At 50.3% G+C, this 25,449-nt stretch overlaps 2 protein-coding genes across 4 annotated transcripts; both read right to left on the minus strand.

The window, feature by feature from the left end:
• Window positions 1–208: 208 nt before the first annotated feature.
• On the minus strand, window positions 209–13,045 carry TMEM268 (transmembrane protein 268). Of its 3 annotated transcripts, XM_017829253.1 has the most exons (10): window positions 12,531–12,756; window positions 10,578–10,642; window positions 10,354–10,482; window positions 8,314–8,423; window positions 7,668–7,775; window positions 6,266–6,415; window positions 4,848–4,958; window positions 3,229–3,309; window positions 1,305–1,493; window positions 209–520 (listed from the first exon to the last, which is right to left on the minus strand). In XM_017829253.1, the coding sequence occupies exons 3-10, from the start codon at window positions 10,451–10,453 to the stop codon at window positions 341–343; spliced, it is 1,029 nt and encodes a 342-aa protein (XP_017684742.1). In that variant the 5' UTR covers window positions 10,454–10,482; window positions 10,578–10,642; window positions 12,531–12,756; the 3' UTR covers window positions 209–340. The 3 variants fall into 3 exon arrangements, with proteins under 3 accessions (XP_017684742.1, XP_017684741.1, XP_017684740.1); XM_017829252.1 differs by lacking the exon at window positions 12,531–12,756 and adding an exon at window positions 12,938–13,045 and having other exon boundaries at window positions 10,354–10,642; XM_017829251.1 differs by having other exon boundaries at window positions 10,354–10,642.
• A 5,930-nt stretch (window positions 13,046–18,975) lies between these two features.
• ATP6V1G1 (ATPase H+ transporting V1 subunit G1) lies at window positions 18,976–23,589 on the minus strand. The gene is made up of 3 exons (XM_017829254.1): window positions 23,438–23,589; window positions 21,350–21,450; window positions 18,976–19,680 (listed from the first exon to the last, which is right to left on the minus strand). The coding sequence occupies exons 1-3, from the start codon at window positions 23,517–23,519 to the stop codon at window positions 19,507–19,509; spliced, it is 357 nt and encodes a 118-aa protein (XP_017684743.1). The 5' UTR covers window positions 23,520–23,589; the 3' UTR covers window positions 18,976–19,506.
• Window positions 23,590–25,449: the final 1,860 nt, after the last annotated feature.

The following is a 25,449-nucleotide window of genomic DNA, read 5'->3' on the forward strand; positions in this document are numbered from 1 at the left end:
CTTGTACTGGAAACTCCCACGTGCTTCATTCCAAAGGCACAGGACTGGCACCTGTGGGTGTTCCCTGTGACTCTCTGAGCCCCCCAGGTAAGAACAGTGAGAAATGTCCCACAGGAGCTCCAGCCTGTCCCTGGGTTGTTCTGACCCCTGGGGCAGCTCCTTCCCCCTGAGCCAGGGGCAGGCAGGTCTCCAAGGCAAGCAGCTTTTCTGTGTGTCCTGAATGTTTTATTGGAGTCCTACTTCCACATGTCCATCTGGGTAAATCCAGGATGAGGGATCACAGCCCCACTGGTGTGGAGGGACAGCTTTTATTTTGGTGTTTTCCAGGCCCCTCTGGGGGTCACCTGCCCCTGAACCAGCTCTGGTGTGAGTCGAGCACGGTGGTCTGGATGAACTGGCACAGACAGGGCACGGTGCTGTGCTCCAGGTGCCCCCCTGCCACGGCCCCAGGGAGCTGCCCCGTGACCAGGAGCCGGACGTAGCACCCGCTGAAGATCACCAGGAGCTGCTGGGCCATGGCCTGGAACGAGCAGAGAGGTGTCAGGGCAGAGCATCTGGGCAGAGAGAGTGGTATTAAACACCATTTGCTCCCTCCTTCAAGGACTGTCCTGCTCTGAGAGGAGCAGGACAGCAGCCAATGGCACATATAACTGTCCCAGATCCCCTTCTGGTCAGCACTGTCCCCACAGGGGAGGGACACAAAATGACCCGTGGGTGGCCTGGGAGCTTGGGGACCTGCCCACTCTGTCACTGCCTCCTCTGGCCTTCTTTTTTTTTGCCTCCAGACAGGCAGAGAGCCTCAATCTGCAGGGATGGCACCTGCACAGAATTCACTTAGTAACAGCAAGAGGAAAACTGGAAAATAAATCAAAATCATCCCTTTTGAAGCTCCTTGCTGAGCAGGAATGAGGACACATTTGTTGCTCAGCGTGGCACAAGTCTTTGAAGGCACTTTCCGTGGAGGGAACAGAGGCTGGGCACGTCCATAACTCATCCCCAGCCTGGACAGGGGCACCAGGTCCCTGCACAGAGCCTGGGTAGAGTTTGTCTTCCAAACTGGGACCCCTTGGTCACCAGCAAGGAAAAGCCCAAGCCATGAATTCCTCAAGGATTAAGCATTGGCTGACTGAACTGCTCAGCAGCAGCAGGGCTGGAGAAGGTGTGTGTGGAATTCCAGGTGCTTCTGGTGGTGAAAAAGGAGGAGTCTCCCATGGCTGGCGGGTGCTGGGATGAGTTTTGGAGCTGAGCTGCCCGGGGAGCTGATTTGGTGCCTCAGGCTGTCAGGGAGGGATGTTTCTCCTTACCTCTGGTGGGCCCTCAGGGACGAGGCAGAGCAGCTCATTGCATGTCACAGGCTTTTTATTCAGGTTCTCCCCAGTGGCTAAAAGAGGGGACTCTTCACGTGGAGCCTCCTCATCCTCTGTCCCCAGGTCGGGCTGAACTGCTGCCTCCATCACCACACAGAGCTTGTCCAGCCTGTGCCTCAATCCTGCCTGGAAGAGAAAGATTTCAGGTTCTCCAAAGGCAGTGGCTGACAACAGCCTTTAAAGGGCTTAAAGAATTTCTTCCTGCATGTTTTTCACTCCTGGGATTGACCATCCCAAGCACTTGGAGGTGGGTGTCCATCCCACAACCAGGAGCTCCTGTGGCAGTGACTGTTCCCAGCACGATGGTCACGGCCTGACAGGGGGAATCTTGTCTTTAAAATCTGAGTTTTTAAAGATCTGAGTCTTTAAAATCTGAGTTTTTAAATGTAAGTCTATAAAATCCCCTGTGTGTGGATTTGGGGGGGGGTGGTCACTGTCCATCCCCCCAGGCTGCAGCTGTTGGTTCAGCAGGGGGATGAGCAACCTGGAGGTTTTGGGAGGGTTGTACCCCCTCACCTCTCATCCCACAGCCACCAAGGGCAGTTCAGGGGATATTTATACACCCACAGAGAGACAAACATTCCCTTGGAGGCCAAGAGGACAACATTTTTATCCAATTAACCCAGTACAGCACTTCCTTCTCCCTCAGGCCATCCCATTTATTCCAGGAGGACAGCTCAAGGTGTCAGCTCTTTCAGGCTGGGACACGTGCTTCCAAAATTGGCCTTTCTTTGGTTCCTGATGACTTTCCTTCATTAAAGCTGTGCAGTTAATTACCCAGACACGCACATAGCAAACAAACAAATCAAAACAAGTTCCTGCTGAACTGGGCACCAGCAGGTGCAGCTGATCCACCTCCCAGTGTGCCCAGTTCCCAGCAGGAGAAGCTCAGGAGGGCACTCAAACACTCAGTTGTCCTTGCTGTGTTGGGCTGAAATGTTGTTAATCTCTTAAATATTGTCAAAATCATCACAGAGTGATGATAAATTTTCTATTTTCATCTCTCTGTCACTCTCTTTCTTCCCCCCTCCTCCTTTTCCTGTTTCATTCTCTCTTTCCCTGCCTCATGTTTACTGTTAAATAACAGTAAATTACATGTCTACTCTTAAAGTTATTGTTACCGTTTTAATTATCAATTGGTACTATTAATTATTAATATATTTATTAATTAATATAACTATTAATATAACTATCAATTTATTATTTAATTAATAGCAATTGGCTATCATTTATGAATTTTTATTAATTCTCTTACTATTATTTCATTATAAAATATTTTATTTAAAAATTTAATTCTTTTCTTAATAAATTATTTGTTATAATAATTAATAATTATTAATAGTTTTATTTATTTATTTAATTGATTATTCTTAGTAGCTTATTATTATTGGTTATTATTTAACCATTAATTAAATAATATTACTTAAATAATATTAATTAAATATTTAATTAATGTTAACTATTAACATTAATATTGAATTTAATAATTAATATGTAATTAATGTTAAATATGAATTATTAAATTTAATGTTAATTTAAGTAATATTTAACATTAAATTAATATTGAATATTAATTAAATAATTTATGATTGAATTAATTAAATCATTAATTAAATAATATTAAATCAATTGGTACTGTTAAATTATTAACTGTTTATTCACATTTGCTGTTAAATAAAATCCATAGTCCTGCCTTTGGCAGCTGGTCTCATTATACACCCTCAATTCAGGCAGAGGCATTTCTAATAATTTGAATAACGGGATCAAAACACTTCTCCACCCCCATCCCACCAACCCTGGGGCCCAGGGCTGGACCTGCAGGTGTGCCCAGGCTGTGCCCAGGCTGTGCCCACCCCCTTACCTGGGCTGTGCCCTGCAGGTGGGTGAGGTGGGAGGACAGGGCCTGCAGGCAGCGCTCGGGGCTGAAGTGCACAAACCACAGCTGGAAGGGGCAGGTTAAGGAGGGAATGGTTCCATCTCCCCCCTCCCAGCTCCGTGGGGATGGGAGGTCGGATCTCACGGGGAGCAGAGCCTGGGGGGTGCTCAGGATACAGCCAGCACCCAAAAAACACATCACAGGGCTCCTTTTAAGCCACGAGGGTCTAGTGCCATTTAGGGCTGGCTTTAAGCCATGTCTGGTCTAAGACAAAACTTCAAATTAATGGGGACAAGAAGAGGGGTGGCAGAGAAAGGGGACATTACCCCAGTCCAGTCCTCCTCCTTCCCCTCCTGCAGCCTGGGGTGGGGGCACAACAGGGATAACCCAGGGTCACTGCCCATCACTCATCTCAGTGGCCTTATATCCAAATAAACTGGTGGGGCACAGTGACTTAGCTCCCCTAAACCCTAACCCCCTTCCTGCTTTCTTGGCTTTGCTTCTCTTTCTATTTCTATATCCTAAATGTATTTTATATTTATATTATTCACATTATATTTATATTATTTATATCCCCTTTATACTTGTGTTTACATCCAGCTATTGATAATATTTCCCCTTTATTTGTTGCAAAGTTTACCCTACTTGGTGCTGGTCTGCAGGACAGAGACACTGCTGGGAAGAGTCTTCCAAGAGCAACGTGATGGGGATGCAAGTCCTGCCAGCTCTGAGGCAGCCAAAGGTCTGCCCTTGGACATCTCCTCAACCTGCCACCATCAAGGGGATCCAGAAACAGCAGAAAAGCCAGAGGGTTAAAATAGATCTGACATTGAGCAGACAGAGAAATTGCAAATTATTTGCTGCTCTCAGGCAGTTCTGGGACACAAAAAGGTGAAGGCTCCTTGGATTAGTCCTCACTTACTGAGGTGTAGAACTATCCTGGCGTGAATAAATGTGTAATTCAGGTTTGGAAGTGTTTCCTCCTCATCCTGCAGGACTTTGGCCCTGCCAGCCCTCCTGCAGAATTCCCTGCTCCCTTCCCTGCCCCTGTGCTCCACCCTGGCTTCCCTCACCATTTGTATTTCTTACCTCTTTAAACATCTCTCCCTCTCCTTCCTGTTACACCTTAATGGGATCTTAAAACTCTCTTGATTCCCCTAAATCTTTGGCTAGTCCAGAAAAGGTATCTCTGAAGCCAGGGATGGGGAGTCTGGTTTTCTCCATGTTGGATTTTTGGGGGGACACTGGTTTTCTCTGTGCTGGTTCTTTTGGGGTGTTTTGTGGTTTTTTGGGTTTTTTTTGCCATAAGCACATTGCTGTCACTCTGCTTACAGTGAGAATCATCACTGTCCCTTAAGTATAACACACTTCCAGGAATAATTGTCTGCCCTAAGGAATCTCATTTCAATCCTTCACACTCATTATTTCCAACTGACTTTGGGCATAACTCAATCACCACTTACAGGAGAAATAAAAATACCCAGTTCCTCAGGCCATGCAATAAAAAGAACATCCTAGAAATCCCACCCTCTGGATCATAACCTCACTAAATACCTCCACATCATCCCAGGAGGGATATGAACGATTCCCCACACAAAGGATACTTGTAGGATGTTGTGTGGCCCCTCCAGGACATCTGTGATCCCCAGAATTAAACTGTGCTTGATAAAGATTTCATTGACAGCTGCCAGCCTCACATCTGTGTTCACGTTTATCTGTGAGAGAATGAAAGGAAAAAATAACATCTCTACAAAAGAAAAGTTGGGTCAAGCTACAAACTGCAGCTGGATAATCCCAAATGCTGGGTTTCTGGCAGGAAAACGGTGACATGAGCAGAGTGTGGGCAGGGCAGGGTGTCACCAGCCATCAGGATTGGCCTCTTCACCACCAGCAGACAGAGATCCCACTGAGGTTTATTTCTGTCATAGACAAAATCTCTGAAGCTGAATTCACTTCCAGTGTCATGTTCTCCCTTCCATCCCCCAGCAGCCCTGAGGGAAGGACTCCTTTCCTGAACCTCTGTGCACCCCTACATTTGCCAGGTTTCCCCTTGGAGGAATCATTTGCTCCAAAATCCCTTTAAAAAGCCCGCTCTGGACTTTGAATGAAGCCTTTGCACTATTATTCTTCGAGCAACTCCATAGAAATCTCCACACTCCTGTGACTCCTCCACCAAGCAGTGGAGGCTGTGGGTGCTCACATCATCACCTCCCTGCTTCCTTCTGCTGCCCACTCTACCTTGGGTTTATCATTTTATTGCGACTTCTGTGTGTTAGGAGCTGCCTCTTTGTTCTGTTGCAAGGCAGCTGCTGTGGGACCTTGACTCCAGAGCAGGAATAAACAATTCCATTAATTCCGGAGGCAGCAGAGGCTGCCAGGACTGTCCACAGCTGCTGGTGAGCCCCTGTGCCTTCCCACCAGCTGTGGGAGCAGGAACTGTGCTTTGCAAGGGTTTTGTCTCCGGGGTGACCTTGTGGCAGCCTCTCAGTACCTGAAGGGGCTCCAGGAGAGCTGGAGAGGGAATTCCACAAAGGCACGGAGTGACAAGACAAGGGGGAATGGCATCACACAGGGAGGGCAGGGTCAGGTGGCATACTGGGGAGAAATCCTTGGCTTTGTGGGTGGGGAGGCCCTGGCACAGGTTGCCCAGAGAAGCTGTGGCTGCCCCATCCCTGCAAGTGTCCAAGGCCAGGCTGGAGGGGTCTTGGAGCAACCTGGGCTGGTGGAAGGTGTCCCTGGAAGGAGATGGATCTTTAAGGTCCCTTCCCACCCAAACCATTCCATGACCTCCAGCCACAGCAGGAGCTTTGAGCCAACCTGAGCAGCTCCAACATTTCAGCCATCACAACCCCTCCCTTGGCTGTACAACATTCCCTCGCCTCAACCTGATCCCTGAACGCTGTAAAAATATTCCCTCCTCCCTGGATAATTTATATTCTTAGTGTGCACCTAGGGAAGAAACTCCCCTCAGGAGTCCTGCTCCTCTTGCCCCACATTCCCACACACAGTTCCCTCCTCTCACCTTCCTCTGGCGCCGATCAATGACCAGTATGACCAGTACAGTGACTGCCACAGCAGCCAGGGTCACCAGCACACTGGACACCCAGTAGCGTCCAAAGGGACACAGCTGGACCGTGGAGTAAAGGTTTGTCCAGAGAGACACGTAGAAAATCTGGGAAAAAAAATAGTTAAATAGAGACTGGGGATAGTCACAAACCCGTGAAAGTGAGAAAAGTCACACAAAGAAGAAAACCAGCAGTCCCTCTCCCTTCCCTCTCGTCATAAATTCAGTCACACGAGATTTTTCAGAGGGTGAGAAAGGACAGAAGGGCTTTCCAGTAATAAATAAGGGAAAGACAGGACTGGAAGGACTGAGTGAGCTCTAGTTTATTGTAAAAAATCACCAGTCACCAAAGACAGAAAGAGTGAATTATTAATGATGATTCATACCCAGGAAGGATTTCAACTGAGTTCTTCCATTTAGAGAAGAAATGCACTCACTGAGGCATATTAGTAATAATTCTAATAGTCCTGTATTTAGAAAGGTCCTGTGTCAAGGTGGTGCAGGGACCACTCAATTACAATAAAGCTCAAACAGTGGACACTGAAATGGCATCAAGGACTATGTTAAGGGCTGACAAACTTGGTCTTTCCATAAAAATGGGAAAAACTGAATTTCTTTACTTCAGACAGCAAGTATTCGGGCAGGAGATAGCCTGGAAGCAACTGTGATGTGTACATAGCATGTCACAGCATCAGCTTGTAATAACATAATTTATTTGCACTAAACAGGGACCAAACCCCTCAAAACACTGAGCCCCCCTCCCTACACTATTAGTGAAAGGAGAAAAAGTTAAAAACCAGGCCTGTTGTAGGTATCTCAGCTACCTCAGCCACAGACAACCTGCTTTGGTGGGACTGTACCAGCAAGAGGCTGGAGGAGGTGCCTTGCCCTCCATCTACAGAAATTCTGTGAGCTGGGAGATTTCCTTTTTAACTTGATTTTAAAAATCTGGAGGTATTCTGGTCCTGATGCTATTTTAGACGGACCAGTTAACTCCGGTTACTGAGGGGACTGCCTAGAGTTGCTCATCTTCTTCTGGTGAGAGAGGCTCCTCCACAGACCCCACCATCTGCTGCCAGGCCAGTACTTGGTCTGCAGGGGGCTGAGGGTGTGATCAAATCCAGCTCCTTGTTTTAGTTCCTGGGTTTTTTTGTACAGCCATTACACCTGTCTTCTTCTCCTTTCACTAATAGTGTAGGAATTGGGGCTCAGTGTTTGGAGGGGGTTGGTGCCAAAGGAAGCCACTAGGATGGTGAAAACCAGTATTTCCTCCCTGCCCAACCCCTCCCTGGGCACAAGGAAAGCAGGGGTAGGTGTTGGTGCCCCTCGGGCAGTGCCTGGAGATCCCCCCTGTCCTCACCACGGCGATGGCAATCTGGAATGCCCGCGAGTTGTAGAACATGTACCTCCTCACTTCAGGCTTCAGGACACCATCCTGGATCAAGCTTTTCCACTGATCCAACGGCACCTGCTCAGGGAGCAAACACAGAACTAGAGCCACCCTCCAGTTTGGGTTCCCAGTCCCACCAGACCCAGCCTGGGCAAACATCGTGGGGCCAGCCTGGCACTGCAACCCGAGTCTGTGTCCCCTCCCACAGAGAGCATCTCCAATCCCACCCACACAGCTCTCACACACCAAAAACTTGTGTTCTTGCCCCATTTGCAGCGAGGAAAATCTGCCTGGAATATCTGCCTGGAAAGGGCAGGGCAAGGCACAGGAGGAAAAACACCTTTTTATGAGGAAGGACAACACAAGACATTGTCCCAGGGATTCCCTGACCCATCAGAGTGACTTGCAGGCAGAATTAACTCCAACCCGTGTTCAAAGAGTTTCCTCGTGGATGTTTAATCCAAGATCACCCCAGCTGACTTGCAGCTGAAGCTGAACTGAAACAAGCACCTCTCAAGACAAAAAAACCCCAAAGCCCTCTGTGATGTGGCTGTGAATGCAAATGATGCCAACCCAGCTGGTATTAAACTCCCACAGCATCCCCAGGGCAGCTCACCTGGACCCCCAGGGCCTTCAGCTTCTCTGCACAAAGCTCCATGTCAAAGGAGGAGGTGGAGCAGGTGTTGTCCATGCTGAGCACCAGGAGCACCTGGTCTTTGAGGGGTTCTGCAAGAGCCCAAAGGAGCCGTGAGCACCCCACTGCAGGGGGGTTTTCTCCCAGCAGCCAAGAAACACGTGGCAAAGGGAAGGCTGAGGAACTGAGGCCACCCTGATGTGTTGGAAAAGGATCCAGAATCCCCCTTGGACATTTCTAAGGAGCTCTGGAAGCAGCTTGATGTAAGGAGACAACCCACAAAGAGGGAGGAAACCCCAAACTCGTTCCAGGAGTGAGCACAGATAACAAGAGATAACATGATGCTCTGATCTTCAGGCAGATAATGTCTTGCCTCACCAATCCCTGACTGAAAGGACAATGGCTTCAGGCTGCTGGGGGTTGCTAAGGCTGATCTTAGATCAGCTGATCTTAGATCTCTTAGAGATCCCCCCTCGGCCTGCCCACCCCACCCACCCCAAACAACAGCTGGAGCAATCAAATTAAAGTGCTTTCCAGCAACCACATTGCCTGGGATGTGGCAGGGCCGCCCTGGAACCTCCCCCCCACATCCTCCAGTGCCCAGTTCCCCACTCCAGCAGCGCTCCTGGGATCAGCTCGAGGCCCTCAGCTTCCCAGTGTCACCTCAGAGGTGTAAGCTAGAGATCCCAGTCACAGCCAGGAGCCTAAAAAACGTGAGGACAGCCTGTCCTAGATTTGAGGAGCAGCCTTGGAGCGGCACAGGAGAGCTGTGATCTCCAGGCATCCCATCTGGCATCCACCTAGAGCTTACACGAGCTGTGCTACAGCAGGAGGAAGAGTTCAGGTCTGAGGAAGTGGCTTGTTCAGCTCAGATCCTGTTTCACTGAAATGTTCCCCTCAGCTTTCCTTCTCCTTTGCAGCTCCAGGGTCAGCTGGGTGTCCCCCAGGCTGCTCCTGCTGACACTTTGTGCTCTCCCAGACTGTTGTGCTGATGGAACACCACATGTTCACCTTTCCCTTCTCCCTCATTTCCGTCCTCCCTCCTCATCATCTCCTCACTGCTCAGGAGCAGGGGATGCCACATGAAATGAGGCAATTCCAACAGGGTGTGACTGCATTGAGCCAAAAAGGGAAGAGCAGGAGCATCTGGAACCTCCAGGATCACAAGGTGCTGTTTGTTTGCTGAGCTTCATCTCCTCCTGGCACAGAGCAGTGGAGATGGTGATTATAAAGCAAAAATACAGCAAATGGCCTCAGCCTTGGGCCCAGCTCTCCTATTCTCCAGGGCTTTAGTCTTGGACACTTCCAGGGATGGGGCAGCCACAGCTTCTCTGGGCAACCTGTGCCAGGGCCTCCCCACCCTCACAGGGAGCAATTTCTCCCCAATATCCCATCTAACCTGCCCTCTGGCAGTGGGAAGTCATTCCCTCTTGTCCTGTCACTCCAGGCCCTTGGAAATAGTCTCTCTTCATCTTTTTTTTAGGCTTCCTTCAGGTCCTGGAAGGCCACAATTGGGTCACCCCAAAGCTTCCCTTCTCCAGGCTGAACAATCCCAACTCTCCCACCCTTTCCTCCCAGCAGAGCTGCTCCAGCCCTCTGATCCTCTTGGTGCCTCCTCTGGACTCTCTCCAGCAGCTCCATGTCCTTGCTGGGCTGTTCCCCAGGGCTGGAGCAGCTCTGCAGGGGGGTCTCACCTGAGGGGGCAGAGGGGCAGAATCCCCCCCTCCCCTGCTGCCCACACCACAAGTCAAGTTTCCCAAATTTGTCTTGGAAGGCCAGGAGAAAAGGACTTCCAGGGTCCTGATTTTCAATAGGTTCATGTCAATTCATTCCTATATATTGGGTATTCCTAAAAAGTCAGAGTGTCTCCATCCCCTTCCCAAAATGCTGAAACATCCACACTGTTCAGTCACTTTGGCAAATGAGATGCTGTTAAAGAGCATCTTTGAAAAAGTTTGTCTGTGGTTATTTTAAGGGCCCCGTGCTCAGATCTGCCTCTCTCCTTATCAACAAACCACTCACCTGTCACCCACTGCAGGGACTCTTCCTTTAAATCACTCTTACAGTAGAGGAGGGACGACCCATTTTTCCCAGTCCCGCCAGTTTGCCCTTTCTGGGCCATGCTGGAGGTGCCTTTCCCTGAGGGATTCTCTGTTGTGGTGTGAGAAATTCAGCATTTATCTCTCTCCCTGCTGAGAAGCACCAGCTCAGCCGGCTGGGGAGCAGACTGTGAAACCCTCACTCACACTCCCACTGCTGCCTCCCTCGAGATCCTGCTTTCCACGAGCCAGGAGGCATTTTTTTTTTAGCCCTGAAAAGAGAAAAAGAAAATCCTAAATCTTGCAGGGACAGCAAATAAGGGATAGCAGCAGTGACTTTGCTCCTTGGACCCTGCACTTGGCAGGTGTTGGGCAGCCCTGAGCACAGTAAGCACAGACCCGCCTTCTGCTGCAATTACCTTTTGTTTTTTTGTTAATAGCTGGAAAGGTTGTCCTTAAATATTCCTTAAATTATCCTGACATCCTTAAGCATTCGTGTTTTGTAAGCAATTGGTCAAGAACAGGCAGGATTTCTCCTCGTGAAGCCAGCGGGCTCTTTGCTCTGCCAGAGCCGGTGGAAAAGCCCCTCCTTGGAAGTGCCGCACCCCGCTCACCGTGCCGGGGATAAATCCCCTCCTCACGGGGGGGAGCAGCGCAGATGAGGCAGAAAAATGCCTCTGCTGAAGGCAGAGCCAAGCAGGAGCTCCCACCCGGAGCAGCAAAGCCTCTGAGGGTCTCTGCTTTCCTCTCCTCTCCCCTCAGTGCCAGGGGGAGTTCTCATCACAGCGGGCACTGTGCCCACGGGTTTGCCTGCTGATGTAAGTCCCTAACCCACTGCCAGGACCTGTGGGTGGCTATTAAAGCTTGGAAGACTCTGAAGTTTACTTTTCAATTATCTTCCCCCTCACGTGGCTCGGCTACATCCGCACCAGCTCTCCAAAAACATCACCCTCTTTTTAACCTCTGCGTGGAGCAGGAGCCTGTTGCTGTCTACTGACCCCATGAGGGTCCCTCATGGATTTCACCCACCCTCCTTCCAAAGAGGGTTGTTTTCTCTCTGACTGGGGGTTGTTGCTGCAGTTCCCCCCTTGCACACAGCCGGGATAGTCCCTGGCAAGAAAGGAGGCAAGAGAAACAACAGGAGAGGTTCTGCTGGCAGGAAAAACCCCTCAGAGGGCTGGAAACTCACCCTTAAAGGGGACAAACCACGATAGATGTTGCACAGGAGGTGTGCAGTGTGTGTGTGCACAGGGTGGGCACAGCACCTGCTCTTCGGGTGAGGAGCAATTCCCCGAAATTCTGAGCACAGCCCTCCCACCAGCATCACGAGCAGCCACGTTGTTACAGAGCACATCAACCAGCACCAAAAGGTGGATTGAGACGGTGAATTTTCTCCCTCCTTCCCCCCTTTTGCCATTAATCCTTTCAGGTTAGAATCAAACAAGAGGGGAAAATGAAAATCAAGACAGAAAAGCCCAGAGAAAACAGCAGCAAAGAGTGAAAGAACAGAGGGAACTAAAGGAAAATCTAATTAGAAACTAAAGAAAAACCTACTTAAAATCAAACAACCTGTTGCTGCTGCTGGCACAGTAAGTTAGAGGTGAATCAAGGCTCTGTGGCTTAGATGTCTTAGAGAATTTGGGGTCTCTGGAGGACAGTCCCCAGGAGGTGACAGTGAAGGTGCAGCAGGCCAGGGCAGCTCAGCCTTTCCCAGCCCATCAGGGAGCTGCAGGAAGGAATAGCCTTCCCCAGCCAGGACTTTCAGGGAGCTGCAGGAAGGAATAGCCTTCCCCAGCCAGGACAAGCTCCGTGCCCAAAGCAGCTTTGCTTTTGCCTCTCTGTGCAGCACAGACCTCATGTGGCTCTGCTGCCTTTCACTGCAGAACTGCCCATTTTGGAGGTGGGGCCCCCCTGTCCCCCCCAAATCTTCCTCTTGTGCCTCCTGTGCCAGCTGGAGGAGCAGCCTCTCATCTCCTGCACTCCCAGGCTCTGTCTCTCAACATCTCTTCCTATTTTTATGCAATGCCAACGTCTCTGTGGTGACTTTGCCTCCTTCAGGCTGTGGACCCTCTTTTTCAGGCACCTCCAAGCCCTCACTAAACAGCAGAGAAACATTCAGCCAGTCCTGCTTCATTTCCTGAGCTGCCAGCAGAGCCTTACCTGGTCCAGCTCGCTCCTGGTCCTGGAAGGCAGCTCAGTCCCCTCCTCCTCCTCCTGCCTGGCCTTTCTGTGCCATTGTCCCACTCTGCACTGCCCAGGTGCCACCTCCAAGCAGGAAGTCTCTGGTCCTGCAGCCCCAGCCTGTGCTGGGAAAGTTCCCTCTCTTGCCTGTGTCTCCCTGGCTCACAGACTAACCAGGCACAGCTCAGCCTGTGCCCCTGCCTCCCTCTCCTCACCCCGAGCTGCAAGCACCAACTTGCAAAATCTCCCTTGTGCATGTGACTATTCCCCTGGGCTGCTTTCAGAAATGTGGTTTTAACCCTCTGTGGTTCCTCAAAAGTGTTTCCACGCTGAAGGCACAGCCATGGGAGCAGAAACACCCTCCCCCCTCCAGGAATTATCCTCACCTTTGGCAGGGTGGGGGGCCAGAGCTGGAGGTGGACCCTGAAGCCTGTGCAGTGTCACAGAAGACTCTCCTCCTCCTCCTCCTCCTCCTTGATCAGCCAGGCAGAACTAACAAAGCACAAACCCCACAGTTGCATCAGATTAGCTGCTGTGGGAATATTAAAGCCAAACACCCCTGACAGGGCTGGAGACACCAGAAGAGGTAAATGAAGATCTCAAGGCCGACAACAGGTCACTCACATTTGGCAAAAGGTCACGTCAGAGCCCAGAGGAACAGGGATAACACGCAGGGCAGGAATTGTAGCCCTCCTCATACCTGGGCTGATAGGGAGCAAGTTTCCTCTCCAGCAGCTCCAGGAGAAAAGCAGAAAGCTCAGGCACGTGGTCAGATGGACCCTCCAGAGCAGCTTCACGTGCGGGAGAAGTTTTTTCTTCCGTGCAAAGAGACAATGCTGAGAGAAACCACGAAAAGGAGGCTCCTTGGCATGGGAATTGTGGTTTCAGAGCTCACCAAAAGCTGGAGGATCCATGGAGGGTTGGAACAGAGCGGATCCAGCGTCTTGAGGACTGTTAGTTTTAATGAATGGTTGAAAAAAATAATAAAAAAAAAGCAGCTTCTTGCAGTGCCTGTGGACACTTCCTGGAGCAAAGGCCACCCTTCTCTTGGAGGGATGGGTTTCTGCAGCCCTGCCTGCCCCAGGCATTGCTGAGTGATGTGTTCATCTCACCACGTGGCTGCACAGGCCACAGGAATGACTCCAAAGCTGCTTACACGGGATCTTGGGACACTGGGAACTGGGAACTGGCACAGCAACACCATCCAGGTATTGAGAAAAATCAGATAAACCCTGCTGCTGGCACCAGCTCCAATCCCCACCCACGAAAAGCTTTGGGCTCTTTTGCAAACGCTCCTCATCAAAAGCTTTGGCTTTGTTTCCTCCTCTCCTCACCCACACAAAGATTCCAGCCGGGAACCATCACCCAAGTGCTTCCAAAGAGCACTGTCAGCTCTCCACGGGAAAATGCCCCAGGCCAAACCCTGTGGGGGCAATAAAGTTGAAAGCAACACCACTAATTACCTGCGAGGTGCCCACAAACCCCGTGGGGTCTTGGCACAAGCAGAAAACTCCTGCTCCTCTGTAAGTCTGGGATCACCAGACTCGCTGAGGCTCCAATCCCACACTGCTTTGGGTGGGAAGGGACCTGAAAGCCCATCTCATTCCAACCCCCAGCCACGGGCAGAGACACCTTCCACTAGCCCAGGTTGCTCCAACCTGACTTTACCAAGTTATTTGCTGGCTCTGGGGGAGTTTCCCCCCCTTTTCCCAATTCCTGCAGTGCTGTAGCAGGTTATGGATTGCTTGGGGCTGGTGTATTTGATTTCCCCCTCCCCAGGTTGGTGTTACACTCCTCTGCAGGGAGCCTCATGCTGTTGGTCTCAGATCATTTCTCCCGCTTCTCAAGATCATTTGGAATTGGGATTCAGTTCCTCTGTACTGTTTGTATCTCTTTCCAGCTTGGTGCCTGGGACATACCTTGTACTCCCTGTTCCACATGCTGCATTAATGAATATATTACAGGGAACCTGATTCCAGGGAAAAAAAACCAAAAAACTGCTATTTGAAGTGCTTTTCCAGACTTTTCTGACCCCTCCTGCCCATAAACTCACCCCCCATCATGTCCTTAACATCATTTCTGAGGTGGCTCTTTGCTACCTACTGCAAGTCCTACTGCTTCAAATACAAGACATACACACTTTAGCCTGGTTTTCCCTGCCCTAAGACCATATCTCCTCTATATCTGCTAGCTGTTTTGATAAAGTGAACTCTTTTTGCAGTGTTTGGAAGGCTGATAACACAGCCCTGACTGGGATTCCTGCTTTATTGGCCACGTTCTGCACACAGTCACAGTTTCTCTCTCCATCAGCCTCGTTTGGACTGTGCTCACTGCAGCCAGCGCTGGCACATCTCATTTTCTTTTGATGAAATTGCATTTTCAGTGGAGAACTGTGCTGTCTTTTCCCTATTTATGTTTACCTAGTGAGCCCTAATTAGGAAAACAAAGTTATTGAAAGCCTTGTCTTGCCCTTCCTGCACACAAAGTCCTTTTGCAGGCTCTAAGTTGCTGGTTGTGTTGTTTTTTTTTTTTTTTTCTCAAACAGCTCAGCAAAGCTGACAGATTGACAGTCATTAAATGTAAAAATTTATTGCACAATATCCCTAAATTACAACTTTCAAATGAGAAATGACACTTGCTTAAGGCACAAAGTGTGGTTCTCATCTTTTTTTCTCCTATTTCTGCCTCTTTCCTATGAAGACTTCAAGTATTCTTCTTTTTAGTATGGTAATGCAAAAACCTCTTCCTTGCATCTCAAATTAGAAGAGGGAAAGCTCACTGTGTGCCTTGGATAATGATTCAGCTATTGATCCAGAAGATGCTTTATTAGATTATTTTGAGGCAGACGAATGTAATTTAATACCAATTTATTTTCTATTCCTATGCCAGTCCCAGATACAATCTTTTCTGCATGAAATTAGCGCTTTCTCCTTTCAACCTCAAAGAAAGATTACACTTTGCCCCTTGCTTGGATTAGCTGGGGGAACTTTTTCACCAAAACGTTGATTTTGAGGGTTCTTGACAGTGCTTTCAATACCTTGAAGTCAAAACCTCAGCTGGGATTAGTGGGTTCTAAGCTTGCCTCTCTCGTTATTAATGCAAGAACTAGTGATGTCTGATAAATGGGAGATTCCAGAGGAGGAAAATAGAGGGGAAGAGGAAAATTGAGCGGGTTTAATGCAGGCAGAGAGAAGGAAATGACCTACAGAGGACACCAAAAACTGCATCCAGGAGTTTTGGATGCAGGACTTGAAGTGGGACCGCACCCCTGGGAAGGGAGGAAGGGAAAAGATCAGGGAAGATCTCTAGAGGTGAAAACTTCTCTAAAACTAACCAAAAATTAAAAAAAAAAAAAAAAAAAAAAGGTAAATAGCACACAAAATGCTCCTCTAAACATTATAAAATGATGATTTTTATGCCCCAGGAAGCCCCGTGACCCAAAGGCAGGCAGAGCCAGCTCCCCTGCCATGTCACACGGGCTGAATGACTGTCCCAGCAGGGCACTGCCTGGCCCTGTGCCCACAGCCCCCAGTGGGATCACCCAGGGACCCCCCTGCCCTCACTGCCCACCCCTCACCTCATCCCTCCTGTTCATTACGAGCCCTTTCTCTCGTGGTTTTGGATTTAACTGCAACGAAGGCACAGGGGACCAAACCCACCCTGGCTCTGAACTGACCAAACAAATATCCAGCATCATTACACAGGGCAGAGGGGTCAACCTGCCTGGGGGGGGCTTTGATTTCCCCTCTGCCCCCCTCCCAGAGGGGTGCTGAGCTCTTCAACTCCTTGCTTGACTGGAGGAGTGAGGAGGAGACAGTGACCTTCACTGGACGGTGGGAGCCGAGTGGGGAGCGAGCTCTGTCAGTACAGATGTGCCTTCAAAATTGAACTCTGGCTTCAAGCAGCACAAATATGTGTCCTAATTGTACCTCAGACTGCATGTTAAGCCATCCAGATGACACTCATGTCCTGGTGTTCGTGTCCTGTGTCCATCTGGAGCTTGTGCAGATGACACACCCTCTCAATGGCACGGTAAAGGTGACAAGTATTAATTCTACAAATACACAGATAATGCCCGAAAAGAACCTCTGCAAAAATCAGCTCCAACCCGTTGTTGATGAGCAGGGATGTGACCAGAGGCAAACTGAACTGTGTGACTCCTGGTCTGATCCCAGGAAGGTGTTTACTTGTGAGCAGTTTTAACTGGGAGGAATCGAGAGCAGCAGCCCCTCACTGACACTGCAGCAACAAGACACGAGGGCTGATCATTCCTTACCTCCCTCCAGCACCAGGACTCTGATATTCCTGGCACTCAGGTGGTATTTCCAGGGATGGGACCTCAAATCAAAGGTATCAGGCAGTGCTGGGTGTGCCCAAAGCAGCTTCTGGCTCTTTCTGTGGTACAGGAGATGCTTGTGGTACAAAGAGACATCAGGGATTATCACAGAACCACAGACTGGTTTGGGCTGGGAGGGACCTCAAATCTCATCTCATTCCACCCCTGCTACAGGCAGGGACACCTTCCACTAGCCCAGGATGCTCCAAGCTCTATCCATCCCCTGAACACCTCCAGGGATGGGGCAGCCACAGCTTCTCTGTGCAGAGGAGCAGCAGGGGAAATCTGGGGACAGATTTGTACCAGCAGCTGGGTTTGGGTCTCACTCCTACTCATCAGACTCGCTGCAGAACATCTAGAAAATCAGATTTCAGAGGCAAGAAGCCACGTTTCCCACTCCATATCTCTGTCAGAAGAATGCTCCCTGCAGAGTATTTTCCTGGCACAGCCTGGCTTAGGCACTCAGACAGCACCAGGGCTCCCTTTCCCAGAGCAAGATAAAAAAATGTCAACTTGAAACAAAATCTCTATGCTGCAAACAAAGCCAGCCTTCCTGGAGAGCAGTAATTGGAAACCCTTCCTTCAGTGCAAAGTTATTCTCAACAGTTAAGTTTCAGGGAAATATTACAGAAAATTGTTATTTTTGCAGCACTTCTGCATGTTCTGAAGGGAGTGACTTCACAGCACATTTGCCAAGAAGAAATGATCAGGGAGGGTTATTTTTCCCTTTTTCTCCTGCCTCTCACTGCTCCAGAGAGGAAGGATAAAGTCCTCATTAACAAAGGGAAACTTAAGAACCAAAAGGAGAAAGTGGGGCACACACTGCAGCCTTCCTGGCCAGAGCAGGAGTCTGTCACTGGTAACAAAGGGGATGAAATCACTAATTACAGCCCCAGGCCAGGAGGGCTTTCATGAGCAGTGTCCTGCTGCAGCCTGAGCACCTGCTCTCCACAGGCAGAAACGTTTCATCTCCAAAGGACACACCAGAATTAACATGGCTGTAACCTTTTATGAGGCCATAGCACCTCTCCAGTCATCCCACCACACTGATTCAAACTGATTTCATCCTGTTCTCCTCATACCCACCTGTTTGTTTTTTTTCCCCCAGCCTGGCACTTTTGACTTTGCAGGAAGCTTTTGTTTCAGTTTTACAACTTGTTTAATGGCTTGAATTCCTGAAGAGAACCTTTCAGGAGTACAGTGCAGCACCATAAAATATTCCAGGAGACACTACAGCACTCTGCTCCTTCCGTGTGACTGCAGAATTCACATCCATCCTGCTTTTTTTCCCCCCTCCCAGTCACAACCCAACTCCAGAGGTCCAAGAGGCTTTGCAGTGCTGAGGGACTGTGGAAATACAGGATGTCCTGTCTTGAGGAACAGAACACCATCAATGAGGTTCCTTGTGTAAATCCTGACTGCACAAATTGTGCATCTGATCAGGGACACACTGACTGAGGGCCCTTTTCTGCAAAAAGCCTGAAATTAAACTCAACAAAAAAAGTAAAGCTGCTTTTTTGTTAACTGCACCAGTTAAAATTCTGCTGGTGGGACAGGGAGAGGAAGAAACCAATAAAACATGAAACCCCTTGATATATTCGTGTGTATTTTTGATTAAAGAGCTAGAAAGTGATGCAGGACAACCCCAAAACACTTCTTTCCCCCTGCTCCCAGGTACAGGATGCTACAGGATTCAGGATGACCTTGGTACAAACACTCAGTGACCAGTACTGGACCAAAGGAAGGATAATTACTGCTCAGCACCTGGCTATCAAACTATTCCAATCAACTGGCAACACTTTATTTCCCCCTAATGCTCACAAGAACATTTGTTCCTGAAGGTTTTCAGAATGATCTGGCAGGTAAAGCATCAGACTGGAGCCAAGAGGAGGAGCTCTGTAATGGGTTTGAACTTACCTGCTGTGACCTTCAGAGTTGCTGCCTCTCTTACTCTTTGTTTTAGCAATACTTGATGGCCACTCTGAGGAGTCCAGACTCCCGTGGCGCTCACTGAGACCTGCCAGCATTCCCAGGACAAGTCAACATTCCCAGGACACGTTAGCAGGAACGACCAGACTGACAGGAGGCTTTGGAGTGAAGTGTTTTTACTTGCAGGTGTCACAGTGCCAGACTTGTACCTCAACAACAGCAGAATACACAGAGGATATTCAACACAAGCACCTCAAAATGATCAGCCAGCACTGTACAGCCAGAGAGCTCTTTCCCCAGGGTTACAACCCTGTGCAAAGGTTTAGCAACACACTGAAAAATGCAGTTTGGTCAATGAAAACACAGTTACACACGTTTAACAATTACTGACACGGGCTCTCCATTTCAATCTGGCCAGAATCTCCCTCTCCTTTCTCCTTCAGGCAGCACTGATGTGCCAACTGGATTATATTTGTTTAATAACTTAGCCCAGACGTGAGACGTGGCCATTTCATGTTTGAATAAGCTCTGAACCCGGGTCAAAACAGAAACTAAGAGAACTCCAACAGCTCACTGCAATAATTTAACACATGGATAAGGACAGGTAAGGGATGGCCAAGGGCTGTACATTCCACCTGAAGCTCAGACACGACTCCCAGCACTCCCAGCACAGTTTTCCTTCTTCCCCCACTAGCCATTGATGCGATAGTTCACGTGGATCTCGGGTTTGATGTCACACACCAGGGACAGCAGCTGGGACAGAACCACCTCACGGTTCTTCTGGAAGTTCTGCTGGATCACACTCATCTTCTCCTGGGTCTCCTTCTCAACTTCAGTGGTGCAGCTGCCATGAGATCCAAGTGCCTGCAGACAGCAAAGGAAAGAGGAAGCTCCTGTGTGAGCAGTGTGACCAAGAAATCACCACACCAAACTCTGTATTTGGTTTTTCTGGACTGTCTCAGGGCATCTCAGCCATTAATCTTTGGTGAGGGAAAATTAACGTGCACGTTTATGTTAAAACACCAAAAGAACTGTTGGATTTTTTGCTCAGATTTCGCCCTAAACTTGTCCAAGTTTGCATTTCAGCCTCAGCCCCTGCCTTTTATTCTCTTTTATAGAATCACTGAATGGTTTGGGTTGGAAGAGACCCTAAAGATCATCTTGTTCCAACTCAGGAGAGCATTTATTCACTAGCAGTTAAGAGCATGAGCATTTAAAGAGTGCCCAAAATAAAGGCCCTGCTGGACAGATAATTGGAACCTGGAACTCCTGGGCACTAGAGAGGGCAAGAAAAGTAACACCATTAAGTTACTTTAAGCACAATTCACACCATCCCATTCCTTCTACCCTTGGAGAATCTTTATAAAAATGTGTGAGCAGTGACAGGATCCAGGGAATGGCTGGAGCTGTGTCAGGGCAGGCTCAGGTTGGATCTCAGGAAAAGGTTCTTCCCCCAGAGGGTGGTTGGCACTGCCCAGGCTCCCCAGGGCAGTGGGCACAGCCCCAAGGCTGCCAGAGCTCCAGGAGGGTTTGGACAATGCTCTGAGGGACAGGGTGGGATTGTTGGGGTGTCTGTGCAGGGCCAGGAGTTGATAATCCCTGTGGCTCCAACTCAGGATATTCTGTGGTCCTAACAGGACTTGGGCCACATGATATACACAGCAGGGAGTCTCTCCCAGCTTACAATGTCCTTCTCGCCCCATCAGCGATGACAGAGAGAGAAAATTCCCATTAAGAAAGGAGAAAATGGCCCAGAAGAAGAGACTGACACCCTGGGACTCAAATTCTTCCCTGTGGAAAAGGATGAGTAAAACCAAACCAGCTGAGAGGCAGTGAAGTCTGTGGGAATTGCCTGGGATTTGAGCCAAGCTAACAAGCAATGGTTAAAATTATTCCTGACCCACTGAGGTGATTATGCAGCTGCAGAGGAGGTGGAAATGTGCTATCCAGAGGATGGACAGAGGGGAGGATGCCAGGGCATTTTTCTGAAGATTCTGGAACTGTCAGGGGCACCCAGGCACTGCAGCCTCAGCTGGTGAAGGGCCTCAGTTCTGTGCCTTTTGGGAATACTTCTTCTTGCTCAGAAGGGAAGGATAGAGCCATGGGATACAGAAGGAGAACACAAGCCTTACAGCTGCTTCAGCAAGAGCAGCAGCTACGAGGCAAGTGGCTCCTAACACACCAGCACCACAAAAACCAGCCTGTCAGGGGAGGAATGGGCCACTGCTACACACAGGAGGTTTGGGGGGCTGCCACCCATCAGGGCACCAACCAACCCATGAGTGCATTAATCTAATTCCAGTGCATTAATCTAATTCCCTGCCTGTCAATAGTTCTGCTGTTGAGATGCAGGACACCCTGATCTGAGTCACTCCCCCTGTTCTTTCCGTGCCACGTGGCCGTGCATCACAGGAAGGCACTTAGGGAAGTGCTGCTCCTGCACCACACTCCACCCCCAGGGCTGTTTCAGGGCAAGGAACCCCAAGCACGAGGCTGAGGGGCTGCAGGGAAGTGAATGAGGTAGAAAACCAACCGCTGCCTCCTTGGCCTTGAACTCCTTCTCTCGCTGCAGGCGGTACTGCTCGATCTCTGCCTGGGCTTCCTCCTTGGCCTGCTTCAGCCTCCGGTTCTTCCCTGCTCCCAGAGAATAAAACAAGGGAAAGACAGAAGAGAAAGCACTCAGAGCTTGTTGCCCACAGCTCTGCAGCTCCCCAGTGCACAACTATCACCACAGAGTTTGCTACTGCAGCAGCCCCCTGGGTAGGAGGCACCAGCCAAGCCTCCCTCAGTGACCTCGGGGGCACAAGGGTCACCCCACCAAACCACGGCCAGGAGCTTCCCCCTCTGAGCAATGGAGAGCTTCTCTGGGGCACTGGATGCACTGGGCAATGTTCAGCTCTGCCCTTACTCATACAATGAGTCCCAGAATGGTTTTGGTTGTAAGGGACCTAAAGCTCATCTCATTCCACCCCTGCCATGGGCAGGGACACCTTCCACTACAACAGGTGGATCCAAGCCCTGTCCAACCTGGCCTTGGACACTTCCAGGGATCCAGGGGCAGCCACAGCTTCTCTGGGCAACCTGTGCCAGGGCCTCACCACCCTCACAGACAAGAATTCCTTCCCAGTATCCCATCTAACCCTGCCCTCTGGCAGTTTAGAACCACTGCCCCCTGCCCTGTCACTCTCTGCCCATATAAAAAAGCCTCTCTCCCTCCTTTGTACCAGCCCCCTTTAGGCACTGGAAGGGGCTCTAAAGTCACACCAGAGCCTTCTTTTCTCCAGCTGAACACCCCCAGCCCTCCCAGCCCATCTTCAGAGCAGAGCTGCTCCAGCCCTCTGATCATCCTGGGGCCTCCTCTGGACTCTCTCCAGCAGCTCCATGTCCTCCCTGTGCTGTTCCCCAGGGCTGGAGCAGCTCTGCAGGGAGATCTCACCTGAGGGGGGCAGAGGGCAGAATCCCCCCCTGCCCTGCTGCCCTCGCTGGGGGATCAGCCCTGGACAGAGTTGGTTTCTGGCTGCCAGTGCATATCCAGCTTTTCATCCACGAGAACCCCCAAATCCTCCTCCACAGGGACACTCCCAACGAGTTCTTCTCCCAGCCTGTACCCATGCCTGGCACTGCCCCAACCCACCCGAGCCTGCAGCCTCTCTGGGAGACCCCAAAAGAGCCCAGCAGAAAGAACATTTAGTCTTAGCTTTGCCCCAGACCAACTGTGAAACCCAGAGCAAAACTGGGCACTGCCTCAACTTCCCCTCTTGGACTTCCCAGCTCGTCTTCCCCTCCAAGATTTATCATCATTGGAGTGAACTACACAAGTCTGCTTCTTGCAACACTGTCAGGGGGTTGAACAAGAAGTAAGACAGATAAATATAGATATAGACAAATATAGATGAATATGGATATAGATAGATAAAGATAGACAGCTGTAGATAGATACAGATATACAGATATAGATAGACATAGATATAGATAGATACAGATATATAGATATAGATAGATATAGGTATATAGACACAGATAGATATAGATAGATATAGGTATATAGATATAGATAGATATAGGTATATAGATAAATATATAGATAGACATAGATATAGATAGATATAGATATACAGATATAGCTAGATATAGATGGATGTAGTAGATATAGGTATGTCTGAAGTAGGAAAAATTTGCAAAGTTGGGGCTCTTTGTAACCAGAGTTTATCTTATTTAACAATAAAATCTAACTTGGATCGCCAAGGAATACCTCTCAGCTCTCTGAAGCGCCTAACCACGGATGGGAAACACAGTTTCCACCAAGAAAAAAGAAGTTAAAGGTGGGAAGGACAGAGATAAGCGCAGGCACCCCCAAGTGACGCCGCTGCCGTGCCCAGGCCGGGGCCTGACGGTGACGGGGCCAGGAGACACAGGGCTGCTCCGACACCTGGCACGGGGGTCCCACAGCGGTCACAGAGCCCACACCGAGCCCACACCGAGCCCACACCGCGCACCCGCGGCCGGGCCGCGAGGCCTGAGGCGGCCGCGCCGGCACAGGCCCGGCCTGGCTACCCCGGGTTCCGCCGCCGCCTCAGCGCCCGCGGCGAGGCCTGGAGGAGCCGCGCCGTGCCGTACTCACGTTTGCGAGCCTCGGCCACCTTCTCCGCGGCGCGTTTCTCGGCCTGCAGCAGCTGCTGGATGCCCTGCGACTGGCTCGCCATGGCGGCTCCTGCACCCACCGAGCGCCGGGGCCGCGGGCGGCGCCACGGGGACACGCCCAGACGGGCCCGGGCACGCCCACACCGGCAGGGACACGCCCACGGACGCACCATGTTAGATAAGGACACGTCCTGACCACGCCCCCATCGCGCGGGCCACGCCCCCTCCGTAACGTTTCCACTGCGGAGGTCACGGCCCCATCAGGCCACGCCCCCCGCCCCAAGCTCCGCCCCCCGAAGGATTTTTAATTTAAATGTATGACAGAATCACGGAATCAAACGTGTTGGAAAAGACCTCTGAGATCATCGAGTCCAACCCGTGACCCAACCCCACCTTGTCACCCAGCCCATGGCACTGATGCCACATCCAGGCTCTGCTCAAACCCCTCCAGGGACGGGGACTCCACCCCCTCCCTGGGCAGCCCATTCCAAGGGCTGATCCCTCTCTCTGCAAACAACTTCTGCCCAATGGCCAACCTAAACCTGCCCTGGGGCAGCTCAAGGCTGTGCCCTCTTGTCCTGCTGCTGGTTCCTGGCAGCAGAGCCCGACCCCCCCCGGCTCCCCCCTCCTGGCAGGGAGTTGCAGAGAGTGAGAAGGTCTCCCCTGAGCCTCCTCCTGTCCAGGCTGAGCCCCCCCAGCTCCCTCAGCCTCTCCTCACAGCACTTGTGCTCCACACCCTTCCCCAGCCTCGTTGCCCTTCTCTGGACCTGCTCCAGCCCCTCCATGTCCTTCCTGAGCTGAGGGGCCACAACTGGGCACAGCACTCCAGGGGTGTTGCCCCAGAGTGTGGTCTAACAGACTTGTTCCTAAGAAGCTCTTGAACATCAGAGTTGTTGAATCTAAGTCAACTGTTTTCTGTTTTTGGGAACGGGATGTAGGGCTTTGGTTCATTTAATCTACCACCTGATCAGTGAGGTCCCACCGCCCTTTATTGACGAGGTGTTTCTTCGCCCCCCCCCCCCCAAATCTGCAGGCAGCCCACCTTAAACCCCTTCAGGAAGGCGGTGTTGGGGGTTTATTTTTATTTATTTCACGAGTTTTAATTTTAAAATTATTTATTTTCTTGGTTGGAAGCGCGGCAGTCCCAGCATGTGCATCACGCTCCCCACGGGATGCTTTGGTCCCCTCTGGGCTGTGCCATCCCCTCCAGTGTTTGTGCCACCCCAAGCACAGACCCACTGACACACAGGAGAGTTTATAACCACCAAGAACCCCCTTCTTCAGGGGCTCCCACTGCCCCCAAACGTCCCCTCACCTCACCCTGTGCCGCCCAACCCTCACCCATCACACCCTGGGGGCGATTTTAAAGTCCTGAGTGCAGCTTCCCCAGCATCTTTCAAGGCATAAATTACAATTATTGTTGAATAATAGTGCTCTGATGAAGCAGGAGAGCCAGGACAGTGACTCATCGCTGCCGAGGGGCTGCCGGGCCACCTCCTCCATCCCCCGTGATGGAAGGGACGGGAGAAGATGAATCAAAAGCATATTTATAGTGCTCAGTAGGAATTCTGAGTGTTTTCAGGGTGACCTTCAGCTGGGCCCAGCGATGAACTAAGTGGGCTTAGCAGGCCTGTCCAGCCAGGGGTGTATTTGCTTCAGGAAAAGAGAGAGAAAAGGAAACATCAGGAGAGGAGCTGCAAGCTTGGGGTTTGAAGCAAGCCTGGGATTCTGGGATGGGGCACAAGGATCAAGAAGAGCTGCTGGGAGCAAAGGACTGGTCTGTGCTGGCAGAAGGGAAATCCAGCACATCTGGTGCCACATCATCTGTCACAGACAGGGCAGGTTTGGCCAAGAGGACACAGCTCAGTTGTGCTGGTTATCAGCGAGCACAGAAAGGATGGAAAATCATAGAATCACCACAGAAGGGCTTAGGCTGGAAGGGACTTTGTCTAGTTCCTACCCTCCCTGACATTCTGTCTCTATTCCAAAATA

This window comes from Lepidothrix coronata, unplaced genomic scaffold, assembly GCF_001604755.1.
Source record: "Lepidothrix coronata isolate B3197 unplaced genomic scaffold, Lepidothrix_coronata-1.0 Scaffold160, whole genome shotgun sequence".
NCBI lineage: Eukaryota > Metazoa > Chordata > Aves > Passeriformes > Pipridae > Lepidothrix > Lepidothrix coronata.

What these genes read in the sequence shown, in the direction of transcription:
- TMEM268 (XM_017829252.1), bottom strand. Translation starts at nt 10,453, where the DNA reads ATGGCCCAGAAAGGGCAAACTGGCGGGACTGGGAAAAATGGGTCGTCC. An exon ending in TCCAGATTGCCATCGCCGTG is followed by an intron (nt 6,416 to 7,667) that starts GTGAGGACAGGG and finishes TTTTTTTCCCAG; the next exon opens with ATTTTCTACGTGTCTCTCTG. An exon ending in GGCCACACAACATCCTACAA is followed by an intron (nt 3,310 to 4,847) that starts GTATCCTTTGTG and finishes TGCCCCTTCCAG; the next exon opens with CTGTGGTTTGTGCACTTCAG.
- ATP6V1G1 (XM_017829254.1), bottom strand. Translation starts at nt 23,519, where the DNA reads ATGGCGAGCCAGTCGCAGGGCATCCAGCAGCTGCTGCAGGCCGAGAAA. An exon ending in GGTGGCCGAGGCTCGCAAAC is followed by an intron (nt 21,451 to 23,437) that starts GTGAGTACGGCA and finishes CTCTGGGAGCAG; the next exon opens with GGAAGAACCGGAGGCTGAAG. An exon ending in TCAAGGCCAAGGAGGCAGCG is followed by an intron (nt 19,681 to 21,349) that starts GTTGGTTTTCTA and finishes TGCTGTCTGCAG; the next exon opens with GCACTTGGATCTCATGGCAG.